This window comes from Schistocerca cancellata, chromosome 9 (genome assembly GCF_023864275.1).
Source record: "Schistocerca cancellata isolate TAMUIC-IGC-003103 chromosome 9, iqSchCanc2.1, whole genome shotgun sequence".
Lineage (NCBI taxonomy): Eukaryota > Metazoa > Arthropoda > Insecta > Orthoptera > Acrididae > Schistocerca > Schistocerca cancellata.
This window is the reverse complement of record NC_064634.1, coordinates 7590065-7616345: the sequence shown is the minus strand read 5'-3', so window position 1 is coordinate 7616345 and position 26281 is coordinate 7590065. Positions and strand designations below refer to the sequence as shown.

The following is a 26281-nucleotide window of genomic DNA, read 5'->3' as shown; positions in this document are numbered from 1 at the left end:
ATGTCATATGGTATTATATTTTGGGGTAACTCTTCCCATTCTAAAAGGATATTTTTTACTCAGAAACGGGCGGTTCGGGCAACAAGTGGTGTAAGTTCACGAACCTCTTGTCGACTCCTGTTCACGAGTCTGGGTATTTTCACATTGGCCTCTCAATTATATATTCCTTACTGTCATTTGTTGTTAACAATACTAGCTTATTCCCAAGAATAAGCAGCTTTCACTCGGTTAATACTCAGCAGAAATCAAACCTGCATTTGGATTGGACTTCCTTAGCTCTTTTGCAAAAAGGTGTGCAATACTGCTGCATCCATTTTCAATAAGCTACCACTCGGATTCAAAAATCTTAGCAGTAACCAACGCGCTTTCAAATCGAAACAAGAGTTTCCTCATGGGTCACTCCTTCTATTCTGTCGAGGAATTCCTTGAAAAATTAAGCTGATTCTTTTTGTATTGTTGATTGCATTTACTTAAACTCATGGACTGAATTTTTTTGGGTTCATGAACATTTATTTTTATCTGTTATTACTTTTATGTTGTAATTTCATATACTGACACATTCCATGACCTTGGAGCTTGCTCCTCAATTTGGTCCTACAGAACTTGACGTGTAAATAAATAAAAAAATAAATAAAATAAACTCTTTCTCAGATAAGAATGCTAACTGCCCCCAGTGAGGTTAGACACTAGTTAGAAAACATACTTCCCTTGCATTACTCCTCTCCATTGTGGCATTTGCATGAACTGCACACTGCAAGCCCATTTAAAATTAACCAAATTAAAATTTGTGCAATATACTTACTGTTCGTAAATCACTTGATTGCTGCACTCTTTACTTCTGAACTGGCAGAAACTGGAAGACTTCAGGCTGCTAATGCTTTGTGTTTGATCACAGCCACTAGTAGTATTAATAATAATACTGTGTACAGCACTACAGTAGACTGTATATATTTATTGCTGTGACGTACTATTAATTAATTCATTTATCTGTTTCAGTGCAAGTAATGAAGCAATTTCTGAATTACTACAGGTTCTATCTACAACTTGAAGGAATCTGTTACATATGTCTCTCTCTTTTATTATCAGTGATGTACTTGACAATGCACAACATATGCGTGTAGTGGTTGGACTATGTGACGAACCTGTAACCTCCACCACATTAATGCTACTAATTGAGAAAAAGTAATTATTGATGACTTATATAATCAGTATTAAAGTCTTACAAAATTGTTGTGATAGTAATGATCTTTTGAAAATAATTTAGCTTCATGACTGAAACAGCATCAAATCGTGTAGTTTTTACCCCTCAGAAAACTTCATTCCACCCCTCAGTGGGTAATTACCCCCAGGCTGCAATAGAGGGTGAAAATTTGCAAAATAAGACAAAACTCTTGTCTGTCAGAGAAACTTCTCTGCTTGTGCACGGAATCGTCGACTCTGTAGTCAGTACACATTGCTCATCTTGTGGCTCGTATTGTCGGGGCGATAGGATGTCTTGTATGTAGTGTTTGTAATCTTTATTGGATGTGTAATGGTGGACTTATTTTCCAGCTTCAAGTAGCCTTTGCACTGTTAAAGTATGGCTACAGACCATCTGTAACAGTTATTGTGATCACAGAGCCTACTCAATTGCTGTATTAATGGATCAGCAAATGCTACCAAACGTTGCTACAAAGAATATGGCCACCTTCTTAAAATGCTCGAAGACTTTGGGCTCAGCAGCTGCTTTGTGATGGTATTTGGCAGGAAAATTTACCAGGATGAGGTAGATGTGTTGCAATGGCTTGTTTAACAAGTCCTTTGACCTTTGCAGATGCATCTTCACAGCATTGCCTCCTGCCGGACTCAGTAATTGTCGACCGGTCGGACAAACATTCTGAAGGTAGAGAGCCCACATCAAATTGATAGCTCGGAGCGAGGCCTATAGGGACCCCAGTCACCAGTCGATCGTCTGGCAGACTGCTGCGACTTGCTGCTGCCGTGTCAGTTTGCTCTATGTGACTGTGCTGAAGTATAAGGAGGATGTCTTCCACTTGACTGGCATTCCAAGGAGGTGTGTTTGTGAAATGTCAGTCTGTGCTCTCCTTGGAAACTTATAGCTGGGCTTTTGAAAGCACCAGAAGCAACTCTCCAATGTGCAGCCCAGGATTCCAGGTCACGGCAGGGATCACACATCTTCTCTGCACGACTTCAGGCGACCTGCTTCACGTGCACATTTTGGCATTATCCTCTCTCCATTCTCTCCTGTCGAGTAAAGGACGGGCCCGAGGGCAGCCCCTCGTGGTACAATGGCCTGCATCTGCCCTGTGGTGGACAGGGGTCCACCCCTTCGGATGACACAAGTGCACACCTACACGTAGGAGGTGAAGAACCCGACGTAGGACTTCTGGATGCCGAGTGCACGCATCTTATTTAGCAGCTCCTGGCACCACATACTGTCAAATGCCTCAGAGAAATCGAGGGAAAGTGCCCCACAGAATTCTTGACCACTGTACACTAAAATTACGTCACGGACCACCCGGACGAGATGCCGAGTGATCGAGTCTAAATTGCTCGTCTGGAAAAATTCTACTATTATCGAGATGTTCCAGTAATCAGTGTAGCAGGAGCCTCTCAAAGACTTTGCCGATCCGTGCGAGGAAGCTTAAGGGTCTGTAGTTCCGTGCAGCTCTGTCTGGGTTTGGGAACAGCAACAATAATTGATGTTTCCGTCAGGTGGGATATCACTACTATCTGATGACACTATTAAACATATTGTCAAGGTAGGCACGTACTTATGAGGGCATTTCCTCAAGAGCCTTCCCCGGTAATCTGACTTGCCCGAGAGCCTCGTGGTTAGGGAGGCAGCTGATGCAACGGAGTGCTTCTTTAGCTGTGATGTGTTCAATCTACGATTCTTGCACTACCTCCAGGGTGGCAAGGTATGCTGCAATACTACCTTCACTGTCTCACGTGTGTGTGTGTGTGTGTGTGTGTGTGTGTGTGTGTGTGTGTGTGTGTGTGTGTGTGTGTGTGTGTGTGTGTGTGTGGTCCTGTGGTTCCTCAGCCAGTTGAAAATTCTCTTCAAATAGTCTGCAGAGGGATCTGCTCTGAAACTGGGTGCAAATATAGGCCCTGCAGTGGTTTCAAGTGGAGGGAGCCTCATACGTGACCTGCTGGAGAGGCGCACCACATGCCACACTAATGCATCAGGTGGAGGGCGGACAACGTCCTCTCCCAGCTCCAGTTTCACATGGCATCGAGGGCAGCCTCAGTGTGCCTGGGGACTGCACCGATCTCCCTCTCGAGCAGTGGGTCGGGGGTTAATCTCGGACATCTGCAGATGTGATTCTGTGTAGTGCCGTTTCACGTACGTCATCGGCAGCGGGAAGATGTGGCATTGCAGCTGCCGCTGTCTCAGTGCAGGCAGTGACAGTGCAGCAGCGGCGGTGGTTTCGAGAAAGTTGACAGTCGAGCTGTGTCGTCACCTTTGTCGACAGCCGTATAATGTGAGGTCTGTGGGACCTGCTGCTCGTACTGCTGCAAGTTCATCAGCTCGGTAGAGAAATATGGAGCACTTCTGCCAGTTTCATTTTCAGTAAGAAGTGTACAGGGAGGTGGACAGACAGTAACACACATACAACACTGCCCTAACCAGCTTGTCGATGACTTTCTGCCCCTTCTGGCAGCTGTGTCTATAGCTGTGACGATAGTGGTCAGCAAGTTCACTTTGGTAACTTTAGCAAGTATTTGCATCAGGTGTTCAAGGAGTTGGAAACATGTCCACAGCTCAGTAGTGGTAAATGGTGCAGAGTTGTCTCTACTGCCTTCACGCTGGAGTCATCACGGCTGTTGCCGTAGTGGGTGCTGTGCCTGTTTCACCTATGTCACAGCAGATGAAGTCAGGTTGCTTCCTCTGATGACATCAGTGGACCACGTGTTGTCCTGAAGACAGGCATAATCATGATTCACAAATGAAGGTTTTTTTCTTTTGGCTGGCCAGTGATATGTATGGTGTCGCAAATATCAGTTTTTGTCTTGTAGGTGTCTGCCATTCTTCATTCCAAGAGGTGGCAAATCACTTTGGCAGTGTCAAGGTCTTTGTATTTTTTACAACTTTCGTAATCAGTTGAGTGTCCTTAACCACAGTGTCCACATTTGGCAGGAGTTTCCCTGGGGAGAGGGCAGTGCCAGTAGTCACGTGGACCACCACACTCGACACACATTGGTGGCATCGTGACACAGTAGACTGTGCAATAATATTCTCGGCATCGATACCAACGGATGGGCCCTCCGCGGGCATGTAAGTTCACGCCTTGACCACCGAATAGTAAAATCGTGCGAGCTGGTACATCTTGTGGGGGTCTTCTGTTACTAGCAGAAAAATTTTAGGCAGTGGTGATGGCTTCTTCATTCCGGGAATCATGTGGAAGTCGACCACAGTGGTGACAAATCCGATATCTTCGAGTCCTTCCCTGATGTCTTTATGGGGTAATGTCTCCAATATTCCCCAAGTTACCACCTTGACAATCTTGGGTCTGACATCAGGAACTGTGTAACAGGATATTCGAACCATATTTACAGCAGTGACACACTCTCAACATGACATCAGAACAAGTTTTAACTTGTCATCTCCAGCTTGCTTTTTATGAAGGGCTAGGACAAGTTTGACCTCAGCCAGTTATAGAGTTTCTTGTACGTTTCAGGAGACTTCAGTACCATTGGCAGCATTTGCTGACATTGTTGTTACAGCTAGTGGTGTTGTTGTTGCTTCATTTTCATTTGTTTGTTCTGCTGTCTGGATAGCTCAAAAAGGTAGCTTGTTGAAACTGGAGGTGCGATGCTGGCGGTCTTCTGTCTCACTTGCTTTTTCCTCAGCAGTTTAATAGAACCACAGTCACTGGCATTCTCTATCTGCCGGTAGCCTGCAGTTTAGTTCGTTGTTTTACATCGAAAACTTGAGGAATATGCATTGTACTGACACTCCATGTCTTCCTCAATGGAGTAGTCCATACTCGCTGCTTTCTCGTTGTGACGGGCTGCCTTCCTCCATGGTGAGTTCCTTCTTCAGCAGAGTGAGTGAGGAGGGCAAGTCCTGCCAGACAGTGATCGGCCAGCTCTGGTGCAGTCAGTCAAGTCAGTTCCAGTCTCCATGATGTGCTTTCTACATCTACATTTACACTGTGTAAAACAGTGTGAGGTGCATGGCATAGGGTACATCCCCTTGTAACAGATGTTAGAATTTTTCCTATTCCATTCACTTATGGAGTGTGGGAAAAATGATTGTTTGAATGCCCCTGTGTGTGTACGATAATTATTCTAATCTTATCTTCACAATCCTCATGTGAGTGATATGTAGGTGCATCAGTATTCTACCATAGGCAACTATGCAAGAAAACCACTGAGAAGACAGGAAGGAGTGAAATGGATCTGTAACTAGAGGTGGTTTGCTTACCTCCAGTTCTATAGATGGGTGATACTATGGCATATTTAAGACCGTAATGGGATATTTCACAAGTAACTGATTTTTAATAACACAGCTCAAGGCATAATCCATCAAGCCAGCACAAGATTTTAGCTAGAAACACCATAACACCCAGCAGAAATACTACTCTTTAGTGACAGTCAAATTTTGTAGCCTACATCTATTGGTTGTGTAGGGAGTGTGTACACAAGTAAATCTACATTTGGTCAGAATTTTAAATTTTTTTTAACTACATTAAATTTTTTGAACTACATTAAATTTGTTTGAACTACATTTTGTGTTTATCAGTTGGTGCAATGTTTCCTGCTAAGTGTGGACTGATGTTTTTATTTAGTGCTTGTTTAATAATGTTCCAAATTGTTTTTGCTTCATTCTAATAGTGTATTATTTTTTGAGCATATGTTTCACATTTTTAATTACAGAGGATTTTATGATAGTAGTGGCATAAAGATTCATTCTCTTGACAACAATTTGTCCTGAGTCTGGTACAGCTCTCTCTTCCGAGTACAAGATACTTTTATTCCAGGAGTTAATATCCTATATGCTTTTTGAAACTTCCTGGCAGATTAAAACTGCGTGCCGGACCGAGACTCAAAATCGGGACCTTTGCCTTTTGCAGGAAAGTGCACAGGAGAGCTTCTGTGAAGTTTGGAATGTAGAAGACAAGGTACTGGCACAAGTAAAGCTGTGAGGACAGAGCGTGAGTCATGCTTGGGTAGCTCAGTTGGTAGAGCACTTTCCCACGAAAGACAAAGTTCCCGAGTTCGAGTCTCGGTCCGGCACACAGTTTTAATCTGCCAGGAAGTTTCATATTAGTGCACACTCCACTGCAGAGTGAAAATATCATTCTGGAAAAATCCCCCAGGCTGTGGCTAAGCCATGTCTCCACAATATCCTTTCTTCCAGGAGTGCTAGTTCTGCGAGGTTCGCAGGAGTGTTTCTGTGAAGTTTGGAAAGTAGGAGACAAGGTACTGGTGGAAGTAAAGCTGTGAGGATGGGGCGTGAGTCATGACTGGGTAGCTCAGATGGTAGAGCACTTGCATGCAAAAGGCAAAGGTCCCGAGTTCAAGTCTCGGTCCGGCACACAGTTTTAATCTGCCAGGAAGTTTCATATCAGCACACACTCCGCTGCAGAGTGAAAATCTCATTCTTTATGCTTGCTCCTATTGTTGTTCACTTGTTTGTTTTAGATGGAAAAACGACTTACAGTGGTTAGAACTATGTTCATGAAAGAGTTAAATTTTCCATCTACACTGTGTGATTTCTAAATTTCTCACAAGCGTTCTTTCTGTAATTTCTCTCTAAACTCTGTCACACAGTTATCATTTATGGTTCTGTAGAATAACATTTTTCTTCTACCAGCTTTACCTAACTAGTCAGTATATTTTATCATTAACCTTTGAGCATTAAGGTCAGATAAATCATTGGGTATTAGTTTTACACACAAATCACTAAAGGTTGTTGAAACTAAACACAAACTGTCAATGGCTGTTGCACTATATCTTTTAACTCTACTACAAATTTTTACCACCGCAAATAATCAAAAACTGATGTTAAAAATTAAGGGGCTTTGATTAGTGCTGCCTCATAGGAAATCAATATTAAAGTCACCACAAACAATTACGCTCCTTGATATGACACTACTGCCTCTTTGTATAGTTTCCCTAACATATAAATTTTGCTCCCACTTATTGACCCTCACAAGTGTGACTGATAAAGCTTTTCCAGTCAAACTGTAGTGTTAGTTGTGAGCATACCATTCAGGAGACATTTAGAATGCTCCTAAGCCAGCAAGAAATAAGATGTGTGCTGAGGAAAGAAATATCCACTCACTTAGGAACATTCCATGAGATCAAATTGCAAAAGGCTAACAAAGACTAATGAGAAAGCAAGATGAATACTACTTCAGACAAGAATGTGAGAGATTCATAGACTTAAAGGGCTTCATTAGTATTACAAATATATATCTGAGTTTATTTAAGTAGTAACTAATCTGAATGAACCTGAGGTAAATATGTTTTATGGAATTTTGATCGATTCTAGTCACACTCACAATTCCCCCCTCCCCTCTAGTTATTCTACCTGTCTGTGCCTCACCATCAATGTCCCATTGCCTGTCTCTGCAACTTAACTACTTTTCAGCAATATGCCAGAAATATAACTGGTATACTAATATACAGGTCCCTAATACGAAATTCTTTAAATTTCATCAGACAATTACAGTAAGTGGCACCAGCATGCAGATATGTTAATGAGAGAGAGAGAGAGAGAGAGAGAGAGAGAGAGAGAGAGAGAGTGTGTGTGTGTGTGTGTGTGTGTGTGTGTGTGTGTGTGTGTGTGTGTGTGTGTAAACTACTGAGTCATGTATCAGAGAAAAGGTATCTCAATTACCATTCTCCTCCTCTTCACAAAAAAAAAGGACATATCATTACTCATCCACTCAACTGTGAGTGGTGTACACGCGTGGGTCTAGGGATGTCATACAGTGGAGGGAGAGACCAAGGAGAACTCAGGGTGTCACACTAGACACCCTTGCCAACAGTTCTGAGGTGCTGTCTCCAAATGAAACTGAAACTGAAGCAGTGCGACCCATTCCACAAGTAGGGAAACCTACTGTGTCCATATTAGGGGAGGAGAATGGAAAATGCATGGGAATCTGCCAAGAGTCAGCGGTTCAAACATGTGACAAGCAGTGAGATTTTTGTGATAAATCTAAGGGTATGTCAAAAGGGTAAGATAACAGAACACAGGTTGTGTGTATCTGCCACAACAGAGAAGAAACTTAAAATCCACCAAGATAGAAACTGAAGCTGTGCGAGAGGTTGTTTGGGTAAGGCTCAGTATCGAGACTGTGTCAAATGTCCCGTGTGGTGCAACTTGACAAATAACTGGACCTTTCTATTGGTCACAGTGCTCACCTTTATAGGTAACAAAAAACTTTAGAGACAACCTCATCTCACTAGTACATATGAGGTGTGATCAAAAAGTAATGGGAATTTTTGTTTTTCTTAAAGTCACACTATTTATTCACCATCATCAACTTTGTCCACTTTAAAGTGACACCCCTCAGGTATAATACACCTGTGCCAGTACTTTTTCCAGTCTTGGAAGTACCTCTGGAACTCACTTTTCACTATGGTGTTCAGCTCCTTCACTAATTCTGTTTTCATTTCATCAGTGGTGACAAAACGATGTCCTTTCATGATTCTCTTCAGCCTTGGGAATAGAAAGAAGTCACAGGGGACCATGTCCGGCGAATGCAGTGGTGTAGGCGACATAATGGTTTTGTGTATCTGCCAAAAAGTCACGAACGAGCATCGAGGTGTGAGGGGGAACATTATTGTGATGCAATTTTCCTGAGTGGTATTGCCACAGTTCTGATCAATTTCTTCAGACTGCTTCATGCAAATGGCGCATAACTTCCAGGTAGTATTCCTTACTGAAGATATGACCATAAGGCAGGAACTTGTGATGCACTATCCCACTGCTCTTAAGGCAGGCCTCAGTTTCTACGTTGTACGGGTGTCTGCTTCAACATCAAATATGTCTACCCACATTTCGTCACCAATTATAACCTTCTTTAGGAATTCTGGATCATTGTAGACTTCATTTAGCAATTCCTGAGTAATGTCTATGCAACATCATTTTTGATTGATATTCAACAGTTTTGGAACAAACTTTGCTGCTACATGTTTCATGCCAAAAACATCTGAAAAAAATGTTTTGTCATAAACCAAAGGATATGACAGCACCTTCAGCAACCTTAGAAACATTTTCTTTGTTTCTTCCACACTGTCATCAATAACACATGCACTAGGGCGTCCAGGATAGTCATAATCTTCAACATCTTCTCTACCCTCTTTGAAATGTTTATACCACTTATAAACTCTTGCCTCATTCATAGTAGATTTGCCCAAAGCCACTGTCAACATTTTGAATGTGGCGCTGCACTTTATTCCATTTTTCAAGCAAAATTTAGTGCAAATTCTTTGATCCAGCTTCTTTGAAAGTACAAATCTGCCACGCACTCAAAAGCACATGTAATCTTTTCAACTGTTGACAATAAACTAAATACAGCTGAAATTTAAACATACAACGCGAACATTTGTACCAAAAGGTAAGAAAAGTTTGAAAATCAGGTTATAAAGCCTGCGATATTAAAAAATTTCTGTTAGTTTTTGGTCACACTTTGTATGTTCTCCAAACATAACATAATTAGAAGAGACTTTAATTATCCAATAATTGACTGGTATAATAAATTGGGCAAGGCAAGACATTGTGTGAGAAACTATTAAATGCATCCCCTGGAAATTGCTTAAAACAGATACTTCGGAAATCCACTCACAAAGATCTGTTGGTAAGAAATAAATCTGACAATTTTGAAGATGTCTACACTGAAGTTGGTATCAGTAGTCATGAGGCAGTTGCAGCAACAATGAATACCAAAGCACAATGGGGAAATTACAACGAGGAGAAAGATTTACATATTCAAGAAACTAGATAAAGAACCAATAGCGCTGTATATCAAGGAAGAAGATGAAACAGTTAGCTATGGGCAGTAGTGTATAGAGAAACTGTGGCTCAAGTTTAGAAAAATATTTGACCGTGTGTGGGAATACGAACATCGGAGAATCATTTGTGATGGGAGGGATGCTCCACAGTTAGAGTACCTGTAAAGTATCAGTAAATACTGCACAACATGTGTATAACAAAGCACAGGGGTGCAGATACAGAGATGTCAATCCAAATGCATTCAGCTGGCAAAAGGGCAACGTGCGAAGATCTTCGATGACTTGTAATGGATCTGGGAGATGTGTTATTTTCTACCAGATTTGTCGATACCAAATTGTAAATGTTTTCTTATATTTTTGTCAGAATTTTTTTATTGTAATTTGCCTTATTATATGCTAATTTACTTATATTTTTGAGAGTGAAAGCATATTGATTACTATTAGTAGATGTGACGAAGAATAGCAAAGAGACTGATTACAAGTGGAAGCTTGTGTGTTGTGTAAAATGTCTTTGACACTAGAGTCGTCTTTGACTGTAGTCAGTCGGCAGTGAACTCGTGGTGTGTGTTGATGGTAGAACAATGTGCAGGTCGCCTTCATAATAATTTGGAAGTGAACAGAAAAAAAAAATGAATTATGTTACCACTTTTTTTGTATAAACTTTAAGAAGAAACCACATTCGAAGAAATGGTATTTGAAGCACCAAAAATGAGGCAAACACATTGAACCAGGTCATTTCTGCAACCGACAAAACTGCATTGTGGAATCATACTTCCACTAGACAACTGAAGCCAAGACAAATATCGCCTTGTAAACATTTTATGGAAAAGGTACTGTCACAAAATATGTCAAATTTAAGTAAATAAAAAATAGTGAGCATATTTCAGACTGTTATAACACATCTGATACGGTAATCTCACAAAATGCAAAGAAATTCTGGTCATATGTAAAGACTATCAGTGACACAAAAGTTAGTGTCTGTACGCTCATGGATTGCACAAATACAAACTGAAACAAAGCAGATATTCTCAATGCTTTCAAATGTTCCCTTAGAAAGAAGGATGCTGAGTACAACCCCAGTTTAACTCTCTCAGTGCAACAAACACAAAGAGTGACAGAGGCATCAGTGGCACTGGCATCAGGAAACACTTGAAATTGCTAAAACTGAACAGCACCCAAATGGATTCCCTGTGGGATTCTACTCAGAATTTCCAGATGAGTCACCCCTTTCTCAATCATAATATACCATAGATCTCTGTAACAAAATAATGTTCCCAGTCATTCGAAGAAAGTACATGTCATGCCCATTCACGGAATAGGAAAGGAGAGGTGGCCTGCAAAACTAACATCCGACAACCTCGACATCTGTCTGTCGTAGACTCTTAGCATAATGTAATGAGGTATAACAAGCAGAATGACCTCCATACTTACTGTCGAGGATCCCGAAACAGTCGCTCCTTAATGTAGTACGACAGGAAGGACCCTGGGCCACATGCTCCCAAGTCATTTATATTGAGAGTATGGTTACAGATTTTAAATTTCAGTTAAGACTAGCATTCGCATCCGACAGGATAGATGGCTGACAGCACTCTCTGAAACCAGTCACATTTCAGGCTTGCCATGAAGTAGAGGATAAAAACGGCAGCAAATGAGGACTGACAAATAATGAGGTAGAACTGACAGCCAGCACTCATCTCACGTACAACAGAGAGAGTGAAAAATGGGGAAAGGTTAAAAAGGCAGGGCTCCCAGAAGAAGAAGGAGAAGGCGAGGGAGAGGCTAGAAGAAGACCTGCCCCTCTCCCCTCTCCCACCCAAAGAACAAACTACTAGTTCTGAAAGCTAGGTAATGCTCCCACTTTTATGTGTAGCTGTTGGTTCCTCCCCCCCCCCCCCCCCCCCCAACTCCCACATTTTACCTCCTGAAGGTACGTACTATTCCCCAGTGCTGATTTGAATTTATTAAGTTAGCAACTAAATAAGTTAAGAAGATTTTTTTCCCCTTCAAAGTAGCTACTTTTCTTCTAGTGTATCAAAGTAACTCCCATAATTATAAATATGTCTGAATGGATGAATTATGGTATTTCCATACTTTCTGGTTTTAATCTTCTTCAGAAACTCTTGAAAGCTTAATCTTCCTTATTATATTTTAACTAGCATTCACTGTCTTCATTTAATCTGTGCCCTTTTATACTGCCTGTGTGAATAGCTTTGACACTGTTTGAATGGAAGACATATTCTGGATTTCTATTGATCCAAGAAATCTCGTCACATTTTGTTACACCTGGAATAAGACAAGTCACAGTTACAATTTGGCATTCCAATCCGTGCTGCCAGAGATGGCAGTCGTGTGTCGTGAGGTGTGCTTGCTTATATGAGTGTGTGTGTGTGTGTGTGTGTGTGTGTGTGTGTGTGTGTGTGGGAAGCAATCTACCCTTCTCCTAATATTGTGGTTTACATTTTGTATAAATATTATACTTAATTCACAACGAGAAAAATGACAGTTAAATCTGTAGAATGAAATAAATATACTAAAAACTGACTGTACTTAATAAAACATTTAAATCGCTTAGTTTATACTAATGATAAGAAAAGTAACAGTTACATCTCTAGAATGAATTAAATCAGCTACAAACCTATTTATATATGAAAATATATTTAACTCATAATGTAATTGGATATATAATGTTTTCAAAAATTGATTATTTTTGTTAAAATATTTAACTCAGTTATTTTAGATTGGCTTTTGTCAACTCTTCTACTGTACAGAAACAGATCTTTCGAAGTAATGTTTTTACTGAACTTGAATCATTCTCTATTGTTTCCAGAATGAGATTTTCACTCTGCAGCGGAGTGTACGCTGATATGAAACTTCCTGGCAGATTAAAACTGTGTGCCCGACCGAGACTCGTGTTGTTGCACAGAATAGCTTTCACCTGCCTTACACTGCTGCTCATTACACAGACATTGACTAACTACAGAAAAATCTTTGGAACGAGGGGTCTGATGCTCGTCCACATCTTTCTTTTTGTAAAAATATGTAAATATTCACAAATAAAACTTACCAAAGTGTACTTTTGTTTGAATTTTGACCTTTGCCTACCTCACATACCAATATTCTAAATGAATCAGTCTCCTAAACATATTTACCAGTCAGCTGTACACATGAAAAATATCATTAGTAACTACTGCACAAACAGTCTATATAAATGACATACAGATCTCCAGAAACTGCAGCTAAGATGATGTAGTATTGTTAGTAGTGGGTGTGATAAGGCATCCTGTGAAACATTACTAAGTGCCTCCTCTGAATACTACCTACTATAGATAGTTAGGAACCCCAAACATGAAGGAAATATATTGAATCTAATGGCAACAAACAGACCTGACCTCTTTGAAGCTGTTCATGTTGAAACCGGTATTAGTGACCATGATATGGTTGTGGCAACAGTGATTACCAAAGCACAAAAGACAATTAAACCAAGCAGAAAGATAAACATGTTCAGTAAACTAGGTAAAAAAATTCAGTAGTCAAATTTCAGTGAGAAACTTGAAACTTTCAGCACAGGCAGGAGCATGTAGAGGAATTATGCCTCAAATTTAAAAGAGTAGTTGACCATGCACTGGATAGATATGTACACAGTAGAATAGCCCATAGTGGGAGGGAACCTCCATCATATACAGTCACTGCACAGATACTTTACAGAATAACAGGTGTAAAACAAAGGGTGGGGCTATAGATAGAGAGATGCTGAATGAAATGAATTTGGCTGTTAAGAGAGCAATGATTGACGCCTTCAATGACTACTGTAGCGGAATATTTTCAAGTGATCTTTCACAAAACCAAAAGAAACTCTGGTCATATGTAAAGACTGTTAGTGGCACCATAGTTAGTCTCCAGTCCCAAATGAATGAGACTGCAACTGAAATTTAGGGTAGCAAAGCAAAAGCTGAAATGCTTAACTCCATTTTCAAATGTTCCTTTACAAAGAGAAACAGATGAGAATTGCCCCAATTTAATCCTTGTACCACTGAAAAAATGAATGAAATAAATTTTAATGTCACTGGTATTGAGAAACAGCTGAAAACATTAAAACTGAACAAAGCTCCAAGGCCTGATGGAATCACTGTCAGATTTTCTTCTGGATTTGCAGCTGAGTTAGACCCTCTTCTGACTACAATCTATTGTAGATTCCTTGAACAAAGAACCATGCCCAGTTCTTGGAAAAAGGCATAGGTCACACCCATCTACAAGAAGGATAGCAGAACTGATTCACAAAACTACCATCCAATATCTTTGACATCAATTTGTTGTAGAATCTTAGAACATATTCTGAGCTCAAACATAATGAGGAATCTTGAACAGAATGATCTCCTCAATGCCAGCCAGCATGAATCAGCATGGATTCTTAACACATCGATCATGTGAAACGTAGCTTGCAGTTTTTTCATATGACTTACTGAAAACTTTGGATCAACACAGTCAGGCAGATGCAGTATTTCTCTATTTCCAAAAACTGTTTGACTTCGTACCACACCTACACTTACTGTCAAAAGCACGATCACGTAGTGTATCAAGTGAAATTTGTGACTGGCTTGAGAACTTTTTGGTAGAGAGGATGCAACACATTACCTCGGATGGAGCGTCATCGCCGGACGTAGAAGTAACTTTAGGTATGCCCCAGGAAAGTGTGTTGCGACCCTTGCTATTCACGTTGTACTTTAATGACCTTGCAGACAATAGTAATAATAACCTCAGACTTTTTGCAGATGATGTAGTTATCTATAATGAAGCACTGTCTGAAAGAAGCGGCATAAACATTCAGTCAGATCTTGATAAGATTTCAAAGTGGTGCAAAGATTGGCGACTTGCTCTAAATGTTCAGAAATGTAAGATTTTGCTCTTCACAAAATGAAAAAAAATGTACTATCCTATCTATGACTAAAATGTCAATGAGTCACAATTGGAATTGGCCAACTTCTACAAATATCTGGCTGTAACACTTTGTACGGATGTGAAATGGAATGATCACATAGGCTCAGTCATGGGTAAAGCAGGTGATAGACTTTGATTTATTGGTAGAATACTGGGGAAGTGTAATCAGTCTACAGTCTACAAAGGAGATTGCTTATAAGTCACTCGTGCGACTGGTCCTAGAATATTGCTAAAGTGTGTGGGCCCCATACAAAATAGGACTAACAGAGGACATTGAACATATACAGGGGGGGGGGGGGGGGGGGGGGCAGTACAAATGATCACAGGGTTGCTGGCTTTAAATGATGACTGTAGACTGTAGAAATACACTACAACCCCCTATGTATCACTCATATAGGGATCATGAAGATAAAATTAATTACTGCATTCATAGAGGCATTCAATCAATCATTTTTCCTGTGTTCCATATGTGAATGGAATGTGAAGAAACCATAATAAATGGTGCAATGGGATGTACCCTCTGGCATGCACTTCACAGTGGTTTGCATAGTATACATGTAGAGGATATTTCCAGCTGATTCTAGTGAAACTGTGAGTGATGTTGAAGAGTCTTTTTGGCAAATGATCAACCATGAATTCTTGGTTCAATGCCAGCAAGATGACCATTCCTATGAAGCAAATGTCATTCAATGTGGAATAATAAATTGAATCCAAGCTCTCCAACTGGCACTGCGCAGTAACGAGTTAGAAAGAGTATGATTGACAAAACTTTTAGAAACGTATATTGATCAAGACTTAAATTAGAGAGATCATGCAATTAAGCTCTTCCAGAGACTGTTCAGCACATTGCACTGTGAGAATCATTTTTAGAGTACACTCCTCAGAAGGTGCTAATCATTTGCAGGTTATGGAATGATATTTTGGGGTAAAACTAATAGTTGAAGATGTGAAATTTTTACACAGCTCTGCAAGGGCACACTGTAAGCACCTACTCCAAAAGTCGTGTTAGTGTCTGCTTAGGATACCTTCCCTATACATATACAAATGTGTGCTGATGAGAAGAACTAAACTTGGAGACCCAAAAATTAACAATGATTACCACACTTGCAACTGGGGGAATCTCCTCCTACAGCGAGCACAAGCAAACCATTGGTGTCATACTTCATAATGCAATGCCAACACACATAGAGAGGCTGGAGAAGGAAACACATTTTACACATTTTAGAACAGGGTTAAAAACATTTCTTGTAAAAAAGTGTTCCTACAACATAAGTGAATACATTATTTTATACAAATATTAGACCTTCATTAAGTAACTACCATACTTTTTAGTCTGGAGCTGTGCCATCTACAATGTGTCTCCATGAATTTTTCTGCTCCTGGTTTCCAGCTGTGGCTGCTTCAGATGTAGTGTGTGCACATGTGCATGCATGTGCTCCCTCTCTCTCTCTCTCTCTCTCTATCAGATCAATTTTGGAATCATTTTGTTGAGAAGGCCATGGTCAACTTCCTGCCCTTTCCTCATCTAATCTAGCTCTGGTCTGTACATGTTTAATACATGTAGCTACCCTACAGGATGAACCACAGCTCCACCAACAAACTTTTAGGGGCTGCTCACGGATGCCTTCCGAGTGCTTTGGTATAAAAGACCTTTGGTCTCCAGTGCCTTGTTATTGTGTGACTGTGATTTATTCATCTCGTGACTTACATTTGTAATCCATTTGTTCTGTGTACAGAAGACACCTCAAAAATATATAACACAGTTACAATTATTTTTACACTAATAAACAATATCACTAAAATAAATAATAACACTAAAATATTTCTTGCAATATGTAAACATTGTATCCAGCTCAAATTTCCAATTATTCTTGCATGAATTTGTCCACTGGGTAATTCAGTGTCAAGGTACTCAATGTGTGCCCAAATTTTATCCAGGTTTAATCCTAAGAATTTGATCAAGTCCACTTCTTATATATCTTGATTGCTGTGAATAATCTTAATCTGCTCACATCTTTGACTTTTTTTCCCCCAATTGCATTATGTGAGTCTAAAATATACACTTATGTTCAGAAAGAACATAACACCTTGAACGATTACAAATAGGATGTTCATATTCATAGTGTATGTACATTAGCATATTCTGCAGAAATGATTAGCATTTGAAACATGTTAGCCAGCAGATTCAAAGTCAACATCGATAGCGCGACACGATATCACCAACCGGTAAAAGGTGCTTGCAGCTCTCATTGACACTATAAACTGAAGGTAATGGATCAGTGTGACTTGAGCAGATGTACAGGATGCCTTGCACACATATGTGCGAATCACGCTGTCAAACGAATGAGTTTGAAAGAGGGCACATTATTAGCAAGAGAGAATTTGATGCATCTGTCTGCAAAATTGCTGCTTGTGTGGGACAAAGTGTTTCAGCATTGTAATGGGCATGTGCAGAATGGTTCACAAAAGGGCGTAGAACATGATGATATGAATCAGGTTGCACCACACAGACTGCCCTTCAAGAAGATCGACACCTCATCCGAATGACCTTGCAGGACAGATCTCCATCCTCCTCAGCTCTGGCACAACAGCAGAACAGTGTAACACATGATACAATATCAGTGGTGACAGCCCATTACCATTTATTACAGCACAGGTTACGTGCACATCGTCCGCTTCTCCGCCTACCTTTGACAAATGTCTAGAAAACTGTAAGATGGCAATGGTGTATGGAACGGCATCACTGGGGACAGGAATGGCAGCAGATAGTGTTTTCAGACAAATCCAGGTTCTGTTTGCTTGAAAATGAAAGCTGCATTTTGGTTCGATGCACACCAGGGGAGCAGCATCACAGTGACAGCATTCGCACAAGATGTACAGTGTCAACTCGTGGCCTTATGGTGTGGGGTGCTATTGCGTACAATCACAAATCACAGTTGGCGCACTTCCAGGGCACTATGACCAGTGTGACCCATGTGAATGACATCCTGCAAACCATAGCCACATGCTTTCTGCACAACACCCCTGATGCCATTTCTCAGCAAGACAAAGCACAACTATGTATTGCTGCATCAATACGGACCTTTTTGGTGTCACAGGATGTCAGTCTTTTGCCTTGCCCGCCAGATCACCAGACTTGTAGCCTAATGAAAATGTGTGGGATTTGGTGATGGGTGACGGGTGCAGCACTGTGACCCAGGGCCAGCACCACAGATGAATTTTGGAACCAGGTAAATGCAGCATGGATAGCTAAAACACAGGACACCATTCGTGTCTTATACATGTCAATGCCATCACACATGGAACAAGTTATCAGGATCCATGGGTGACCCTGTGCCTAATAGGCAACAGGACACATACTGAACCAAGGTCACTGAAATGCTAGTCATTTCTGCAGAACATACTACAGTTGGAGTACAAAATGATGACAGTTGAATTTAGGCTTGTCTTGCATCCCTACGTCTGAGTGCTCTGCTCTGAATACCGTGACTAACGCGAGCATTAAACGTTATTGTACCATCTACATCTACATCTACATCCATACTCCGCAAGCCACCTGACGGTGTGTGGCGGAGGGTACCTTCAGTACCTCTATCGGTTCTCCCTTCTATTCCAGTCTCGTATTGTTTGTGGAAAGAAGGATTGTCGGTATGCCTCTGTGTGGGCTCTAATCTCTCTGATTTTATCCTCATGGTCTCTTCGCGAGATATACGTAGGAGGGAGCAATATACTGCTTGACTCTTCGGTGAAGGTATGTTCTCGAAACTTTGACAAAAGCCCGTACCGAGCTACTGAGCGTCTCTCCTGCAGTCTTCCACTGGAGTTTATCTATCATCTCCGTAACGCTTTCGCGATTACTAAATGATCCTATAACGAAGCGCGCTGCTCTCCGTTGGATTTTCTCTATGTCTTGTATCAACCCTATCTGGTACGGATCCCAGCAGTGGGCGAACAAGCATACTGTAACCTACTTCCTTTGTTTTCGGTTTGCATTTCCTTAGGATTCTTCCAATGAATCTCAGTCTGGCATCTGCTTTACCGACAATCAACATTATATGATCATTCCATTTTAAATCACTCCTAATGCGTACTCCCAGATAATTTATGGTATTAACTGTTTCCAGTTGCTGATCTGCTATTTTGTAGCTAAATGATAAAGGATCTATCTTTCTGTGTATTCGCAGCACATTACACTTGTCTACATTGAGATTCAATTGCCATTCCCTGCACCATGTGTCAATTCGCTGCAGATCATCCTGCATTTCAGTACAATTTTCCATTGTTACAACCTCTCGATACACCACAGCGTCATCTGCAAAAAGCCTCAGTGAACTTCCGATGTCATCCACCAGGTCATTTATGTATATTGTGAATAGCAACGGTCCTATGACACTCCCCTGCGGCACACCTGAAATAACTCTTACTTCGGAAGACTTCTCTCCATTGAGAATAACATGCTGCGTCCTGTTATCTAGGAACTCCTCAATCCAATCAAACAATTGGTCTGATAGTCCATATGCTCTTACTTTGTTCATTAAACCACTGTGGGGAACTGTATCGAACGCCTTGAGGAAGTCAAGAAACACGGCATCTACCTGTGAACCCGTGTCTATGGCCCTCTGAGTCTCGTGGACGAATAGCGCGAGCTGGGTTTCACATGACCGTCTTTTTCGAAACCCATGCTGATTCCTACAGAGTAGATTTCTAGTCTCCAGAAACGTCATTATACTCGAACACAATACATGTTCCAAAATTCTACAACTGATCGACGTTAGAGATATAGGTCTATAGTTCTGTACATCTGTTCGACGTCCTTTCTTGAAAACGGGGATGACCTGTGCCCTTTTCCAATCCTTTGGAACGCTACGCTCTTCTAGAGACCTACGGTACACCGCTGCAAGAAGGGGGGCAAGTTCCTTCGCGTACTCTGTGTAAAATTGAACTGGCATCCCATCAGGTCCAGAGGCCTTTCCTCTTTTGAGCGATTTTAATTGTTTCTCTATCCCTCTGTCATCTATTTCGATTTCTACCATTTTGTCATCTGTGCGACAATCTAGAGAAGGAACTACAGTGCAATCTTCCTCTGTGGAACAACTTTGGAAAAAGACATTTAGTATTTCGGCCTTTAGTCTGTCATCCTCTGTTTCAGTACCATTTTGGTCACAGAGTGTCTGGACATTTTGTTTTGATCCACCTACCGCTTTGACATAGGACCAAAATTTCTTAGGATTTTCTGCCAAGTCAGTACATAGAACTTTACTTTCGAATTCATTGAACGCCTCTCGCATAGCCCTCCTCACACTACATTTCGCTTTGCGTAATTTTTGTTTGTCTGCAAGGCTTTGGCTATGTTTATGTTTGCTGTGAAGTTCCCTTTGCTTCCGCAGCAGTTTTCTAACTCGGTTGTTGTACCACGGTGGCTCTTTCCCATCTCTTACGATCTTGCTTGGCACATACTCATCTAATGCATAATTTACGACGGTTTTGAACTTTGTCCACTGATCCTCAACACTATCTGTACTTGAGACAAAACTTTTGTGTTGAGCCAACAGGTACTCTGAAATCTGCTTTTTGTCACTTTTTCTAAACAGAAAAATCTTCCTACACTTTTTAATATTTCTATTTACGGCTGAAATCATCGATGCCGTAATCGCTTTATGATCGCTGATTCCCTGTTCTGCGTTAACTTTTTCAAATAGTTCGGGTCTGTTTGTCACCAAAAGGTCTAATATGTTATCGCCTCGAGTCGGTGCTCTGTTTAACTGCTCAAGGTAGTTTTCAGATAAAGCACTTAAAAAAATTTCACTGGATTCTTTGTCCCTGCCACCCGTTATGAACGTTTGAGTCTCCCAGTCTATATCCGGCAAATTAAAACCTCCACCCAGAACTATAACATGGTGGGGAAATCTACTCGAAATATTTTCCAAATTATCCTTCAGGTGCTCAGCCACAACAGCTGCTGAGCCAGGAGGCCTATAGAGACATCCAATTACCATGTCTGAGCCTGCTTTAACCGCGACCTTCACCCAAATCATTTCACATTTCGGATCTCCGTCAATTTCCTTCGATACTATGCACTTCTTATAGCTATAAACACGCCTCCCCCTTCACTGTTCAGCCTGTCTCTGCGGTATACATTCCAATCTGAGTTTAGGATTTCCTTACTGTTTACGTCTGGTTTCAGCCAACTTTCTGTCCCTAGTACTATATGGGCGTTGTGATCATTTATTAATGAGAGCAGTTCTGGGACCTTTCTATAGACGCTCCCGCAGTTTACTATTAGCACATTAATATTGTTATTCCCTGTTGCATTTTGCCTACTCCTACCTTGCCGCGTCTCAGGAGGCGTCTTGTCGGGCCTAGGGAGGGGATTCTCTAACCTAAAAAGCCCCCATGTGCACTCCACACGTACTCCGCTACTCTTGTAGCCGCTTCCGGCGTGTAGTGCACGCCTGACCTATTCAGGGGGACCCTACATTTCTCCACCCGATAGCAGGTTGTTTAGTGACATTTTGTTCCCTTTGTTGCGAGCTGTCATTGCTGATGTTGGTGGTAAGTGATACATTCCACATAAGGAAGCAAGAGACTTAATTTGCAGGATATATGCTTTCTTCAAGCAGAAAGCATGCGCATGCACATACCGCAATCCTCGTCCATGCCTTGACATGCGCCAACCCCTATTGTTTGTGGGGACCGATGGCCTTTGTAGTTTGGTCCTTTCAGCCCCCGCAAACCAACCAATCAACCATCGTTCATGGATCGCACTACAATGTACATGTCCTGTGAATATGAACGTTGCACCTCTAGTCATTCAAGATGTTTTGTTTTTCCTGAACATGAGCGTGTCTCGATTCAACTGGCTCAACTGAAACCGAGTTTCTAAGATGCTGAGGCTACTGATCCAAGAGTTGCAAGGTGGGAGTGGCGACTGAGGGGTACGGAGGAGGCTGGGGCGGAGAGGGCGGGAAGGATAGAAGGGGTAGGGGTAGCGAACAGTGTTGTGCTGTTGGGGAGTGCACAGGGATGAGGTGGAAAGAGGGTAGGGCAGCTATTTCCAGTTGGGAGGTTAAACAGAGGGCAATGGAGATGTCGAAGGGGAGGGGGGGGGGAGATGGGGGGATGGGGAGAAGGAGATAAGTAAAAAGACTGGATGTGATGGAGAAACGAGGGCTGTGTGGTGGTGGAATGGGAACAGAGAAGGGGCTGGATTGGGGAAGACAATGACTAATGAAGGTCGAGGCCAGGAGGGTTATGGGAACATAAGATATATTGCAGGGAAAGTTCCCATCTGCACAATTCAGAAAATCTGGTGTACATGGAAAGGATCCATATGGCACATACTGTGAAGCAGTCATTGAAATGAAGGATGCCATGTTTGGCAGCGTGCTCAGCAACAGGGTGGTCCACTTGTTTCTTGGCCACAGTTTGTCAGTGGCCATTCATGTGGACAGACGGGCTTGTTGATTGTCATGCACACATAGAATGCAGCACAGTGGTTGCAGTTTAGCTTGTAGATCACATGACTAGTTTCGCAGGTAGCCCTGACTTTGATGGGATAGGTGACGTTTGTGACCAGACTGGAGTAGGTAGTGGTGAGAGGATGTATAGGAAAGGTCGTGCATCTAGGTCTGTTACAGGTGTATGAGCCATGAGGTAAGGGGTTGGGAGCAGGGTTTGTGTAGGAATGGAGGAGTATATTGTGTAGGTTCGGTGGACGGCGGGGTTTACCACTGTGGAAGGGATGGGAAGGATAGTGGGCAGGACATTCCACATTTCAGGGCATGATGAGAAGTAGAGGGTTTGCTACATTTATACAGAATTCACTGAAGCACTCTGATACTGGAGTTGGACCTACAATAGTGTTTCCTTCAATGTTAATTTTTGAAATTTCTTGGTTACAGACTTTAACACCTAATTTAGATTTAATGACTGACCACACAGCCTTTGTCTTACTTTTATAGATTAAAATTAGCCTGTTAAGCTGCCTTGACAACTCTTTTAAATATAATAATGATTCATTAGCTCTGTTACCCCAATTACCTTTGCTTCTGGTGAAAATACCTTAACAGCAGTGAAACAACTTGTAATACGCAATTACCAAACTGTTAGCTACAGCACAAAATACAGGGAACTACAAAAGTATTGTGAAGTGGTTGCCATTGGTGCAGGAGAGGTATGAGCATAGCATCTTTGTGATGGTTTTCCATTGAATTTAGTGAAATCATACACATGGTGCATAAGAGACAATTATTCATCAGTAAACCTTTCCGCACTGCTATGCATAAGTGTTAATGTACAATTAACATGCAAGAAGAACAAACCCATTACAGAAGAGAGTGGTACTGAACACAAACTAAGGGGTAAAGAGTGAGATGGGCATTACTGCTGTAAACAGCAAGTACCATCAGTGGCTGGAACAAGTTTGTTTACACACAAGCCCCACAGCACATACCACTGCCATTTGCACTGTTGTGCAGATATTCTCAGTGCAATACAGACACAAAGCTAATTGGGGCAAGGAACCAAATGAAATGCAATAATAGTGTAATGAGCCACCAGAGACTGTGGGTCTGTTTCAGAAGGTATCCCGGAACAATCTCTGAAGGTTTATTGGTGGAGTTCTGATTGACTTGGTATTCTATTTCTGTAATGTATCTGATACGTTATAAACCATTATACTGAAACGTCAAAGAGAGAAAAACTAAATAAACAAATAACATATTTTACAGTGGCTTTGTGGCCCATGATCCTGTTTTTAGCTCATTTCTTCCCTTTGGAAATAACTCGAATTTGAAAGATCAAAGCTCGTCGAATATTGGAAGAAACCACTCCTAAGAAATTATAGACTGCAGAATGATGGTAGGTACATGTCAGTTATGATGTCTTATAAGCGATTGAAGTCAATCACAGGGGGCGATATGTATGCCTTAAAAAACGACTAGAATTCTACTGATACATACCAGTACCACCTGCTACATCCAGTAACCGTGTTCGTGGGGTCGGGCTGAGTCTGTATATGAATATGTCTTTCCATAGCCGATGCACTCCAAAACTCATTGCGTCATTCATTTTATCATAAGACGTAGCAACTGCCTCAAACACATGATGAACTACAAGACAAAAGTATGTGCGTCATCATCAAGTATGCTGGAATGAGAAATATTTTCACTAAAAGTGGTTTCACCACACTAACCTTTCTCGGCTTTCTCGCTCTCTTTTACTCTTTCGAAACCAAAGTGTGTCTCATTTTCATTGGAATCTTTATTTTGTGCATATTCTGGCGAGTTTTTAACGCATGACAACATTAAACATCGCCGAGAACTCGGTAAAATATTATGCAACGTTTTCGAAAATTTGAACGCCGCCATTTGTAAACCGCAGACAGCTGTTTCAATGCCAACAACAAACCGTGAAGATGTAAACATACACTACAAAGTCTCTCTTTTTCATATACAAAGTCACAGACATCGTTCTGTATGTCTATGTACAAAGCTTAAAATATTTATCGTTGGAAATCGATATTTTCAATCGTTGTCCCTGAGTCAACAATACCATTAATTTTTCGGATTACGAAGTGTGAGCAGTCTTATACGAACTGCAAATAAACAAATGTCTTCGGTTTCTTCCACTGACGACGAATGAACTACTCGTAGTACACGAACATTCCTTTAGAAGGAGTGCCGAGTATGTATCATTTAGCAAATAAAAAAAAAGGATTTAAATATTTTTAATTGTTATTATTTATTTATTCGTTTATACACCATTTAGTATAATATAGTATTGGGCACGTTAGAAACATTACAGAAATAATATATACATATGAAACATTAACAAAATAGTATAGTTTAACATGAGGATAGGCGAGGATAAAGTGGCGCTACAAGAAAGCATAGCCGCGAGATCATTTTCTTTACGAGTAACTAAAATGAATATGACCATTCATGTCATTGTATAGACAAACTGACCTGGACTTAATAAACGAGCCGTTAAGAAATGTTTCTATACGAAAAGAAATTTGCAAAAATAATTTAAATCTGAACCTTGCAGGGAACATGCAGTAGAACATTGGGGTTAACTATGTGAGGCTTTAAAAATTATATTTCAAAGTATTATTGAAAGAACGGCAAATTATATGTTCATTTCCAACATAGGAATAAGTCTAATTTAGTGTCGACTGTTATTAAATCCCAATTAGGTACAGCAGTTAACCACATTTTGGAACTAACACAATCTAACCCAGACACATTTGCAATTAGTCTCATTGGAGATTTTGGGAAGAGACAAATCATTAAGTTGACATTTTACGTATTTTCGTTAACTAACGTCATACAGAATAATGTTCTGGGGTAACTCACTGTTAAGAAAGAAGGTTTTCTTTGGTCAAAATCGTGCTGTAAGAATGATGGGTTGAGCTCACCCACAATCACCTTGTAGACACCTGTTTAAGGAGTTATGCATTTTGACTATTGCTTCACAGTATATTTATTCCCTTATTAAGTTTACTGTAAATAGTCCATTGCAGGTCAAAAGAAACGACAACATACATAATTACAATACCAGAAGCACCCTAAGGTTGTCTTCATCGAAAAAAGGGATACACAATGCTGGACCAATATGTTTGATCACTTAACCAATGATATGAAATGTCTGACAGACAGCAATGTAAAATTTGAAAATAAACTGAAGAAGTTTCTCCTTGACAACTCCATTCCGTGCAAGAATTTCTAGTGTTATGTGTGTGGAAAGGTGGTGGTCAATAATTAGTAACCCACATTTCTATGTCTTCTTTTCTTTTAAAATAATAATAATTAATATATATCTAAAAAGAAAGATGATGAGACTTACCAAACAAAAGCGCTGGCAGGTCGATAGACACACAAACAAACACAAACATACACACAAAATTCTAGCTTTCGCAACCAACGGTTGCCTCGTCAGGAAAGAGGGAAGGAGAGGGAAAGACGAAAGGATTTGGGTTTTAAGGGAGAGGGTAAGGAGTCATTCCAATCCCGGGATCGGAAAGACTTACCTTAGGGGGGAAAAAAGGACAGGTATACACTCGCACACACACACATATCCATCCACACATATACAGGCACAAAAATGTCTGCTTGTGCCTGTATATGTGTGGATGGATATGTGTGTGTGTGCGAGTGTATACCTGTCCTTTTTTCCCCCTAAGGTAAGTCTTTCCGCTCCCAGGATTGGAATGACTCCTTACCCTCTCCCTTAAAACCCAAATCCTTTCGTCTTTCGCTCTCCTTCCCTCTTTCCTGACGAGGCAACCGTTGGTTGCGAAAGCTAGAATTTTGTGTGTATGTTTGTGTTTGTTTGTCTATCGACCTGCCAGCGCTTTTGTTTGGTAAGTCTC

The 26281-nt window shown here is 40.9% G+C and overlaps 1 protein-coding gene across 1 annotated transcript in view; it reads right to left on the bottom strand.

The window, feature by feature from the left end:
* The window catches only part of LOC126100130 (2-methoxy-6-polyprenyl-1,4-benzoquinol methylase, mitochondrial), a 165819-nt gene extending 141459 nt beyond the window's left edge, over window positions 1–24360 (bottom strand). Inside the window, exons 1-2 of the mRNA XM_049910664.1 lie at window positions 24104–24360; window positions 23871–24020 (exon numbers count right to left, since the gene is read on the bottom strand). Of these exons, the coding sequence (XP_049766621.1) occupies window positions 23871–24020; window positions 24104–24335 (382 nt within the window). The 5' untranslated portion in view covers window positions 24336–24360. The remainder of the gene's footprint in view (window positions 1–23870; window positions 24021–24103) is intronic.
* Window positions 24361–26281: the final 1921 nt, after the last annotated feature.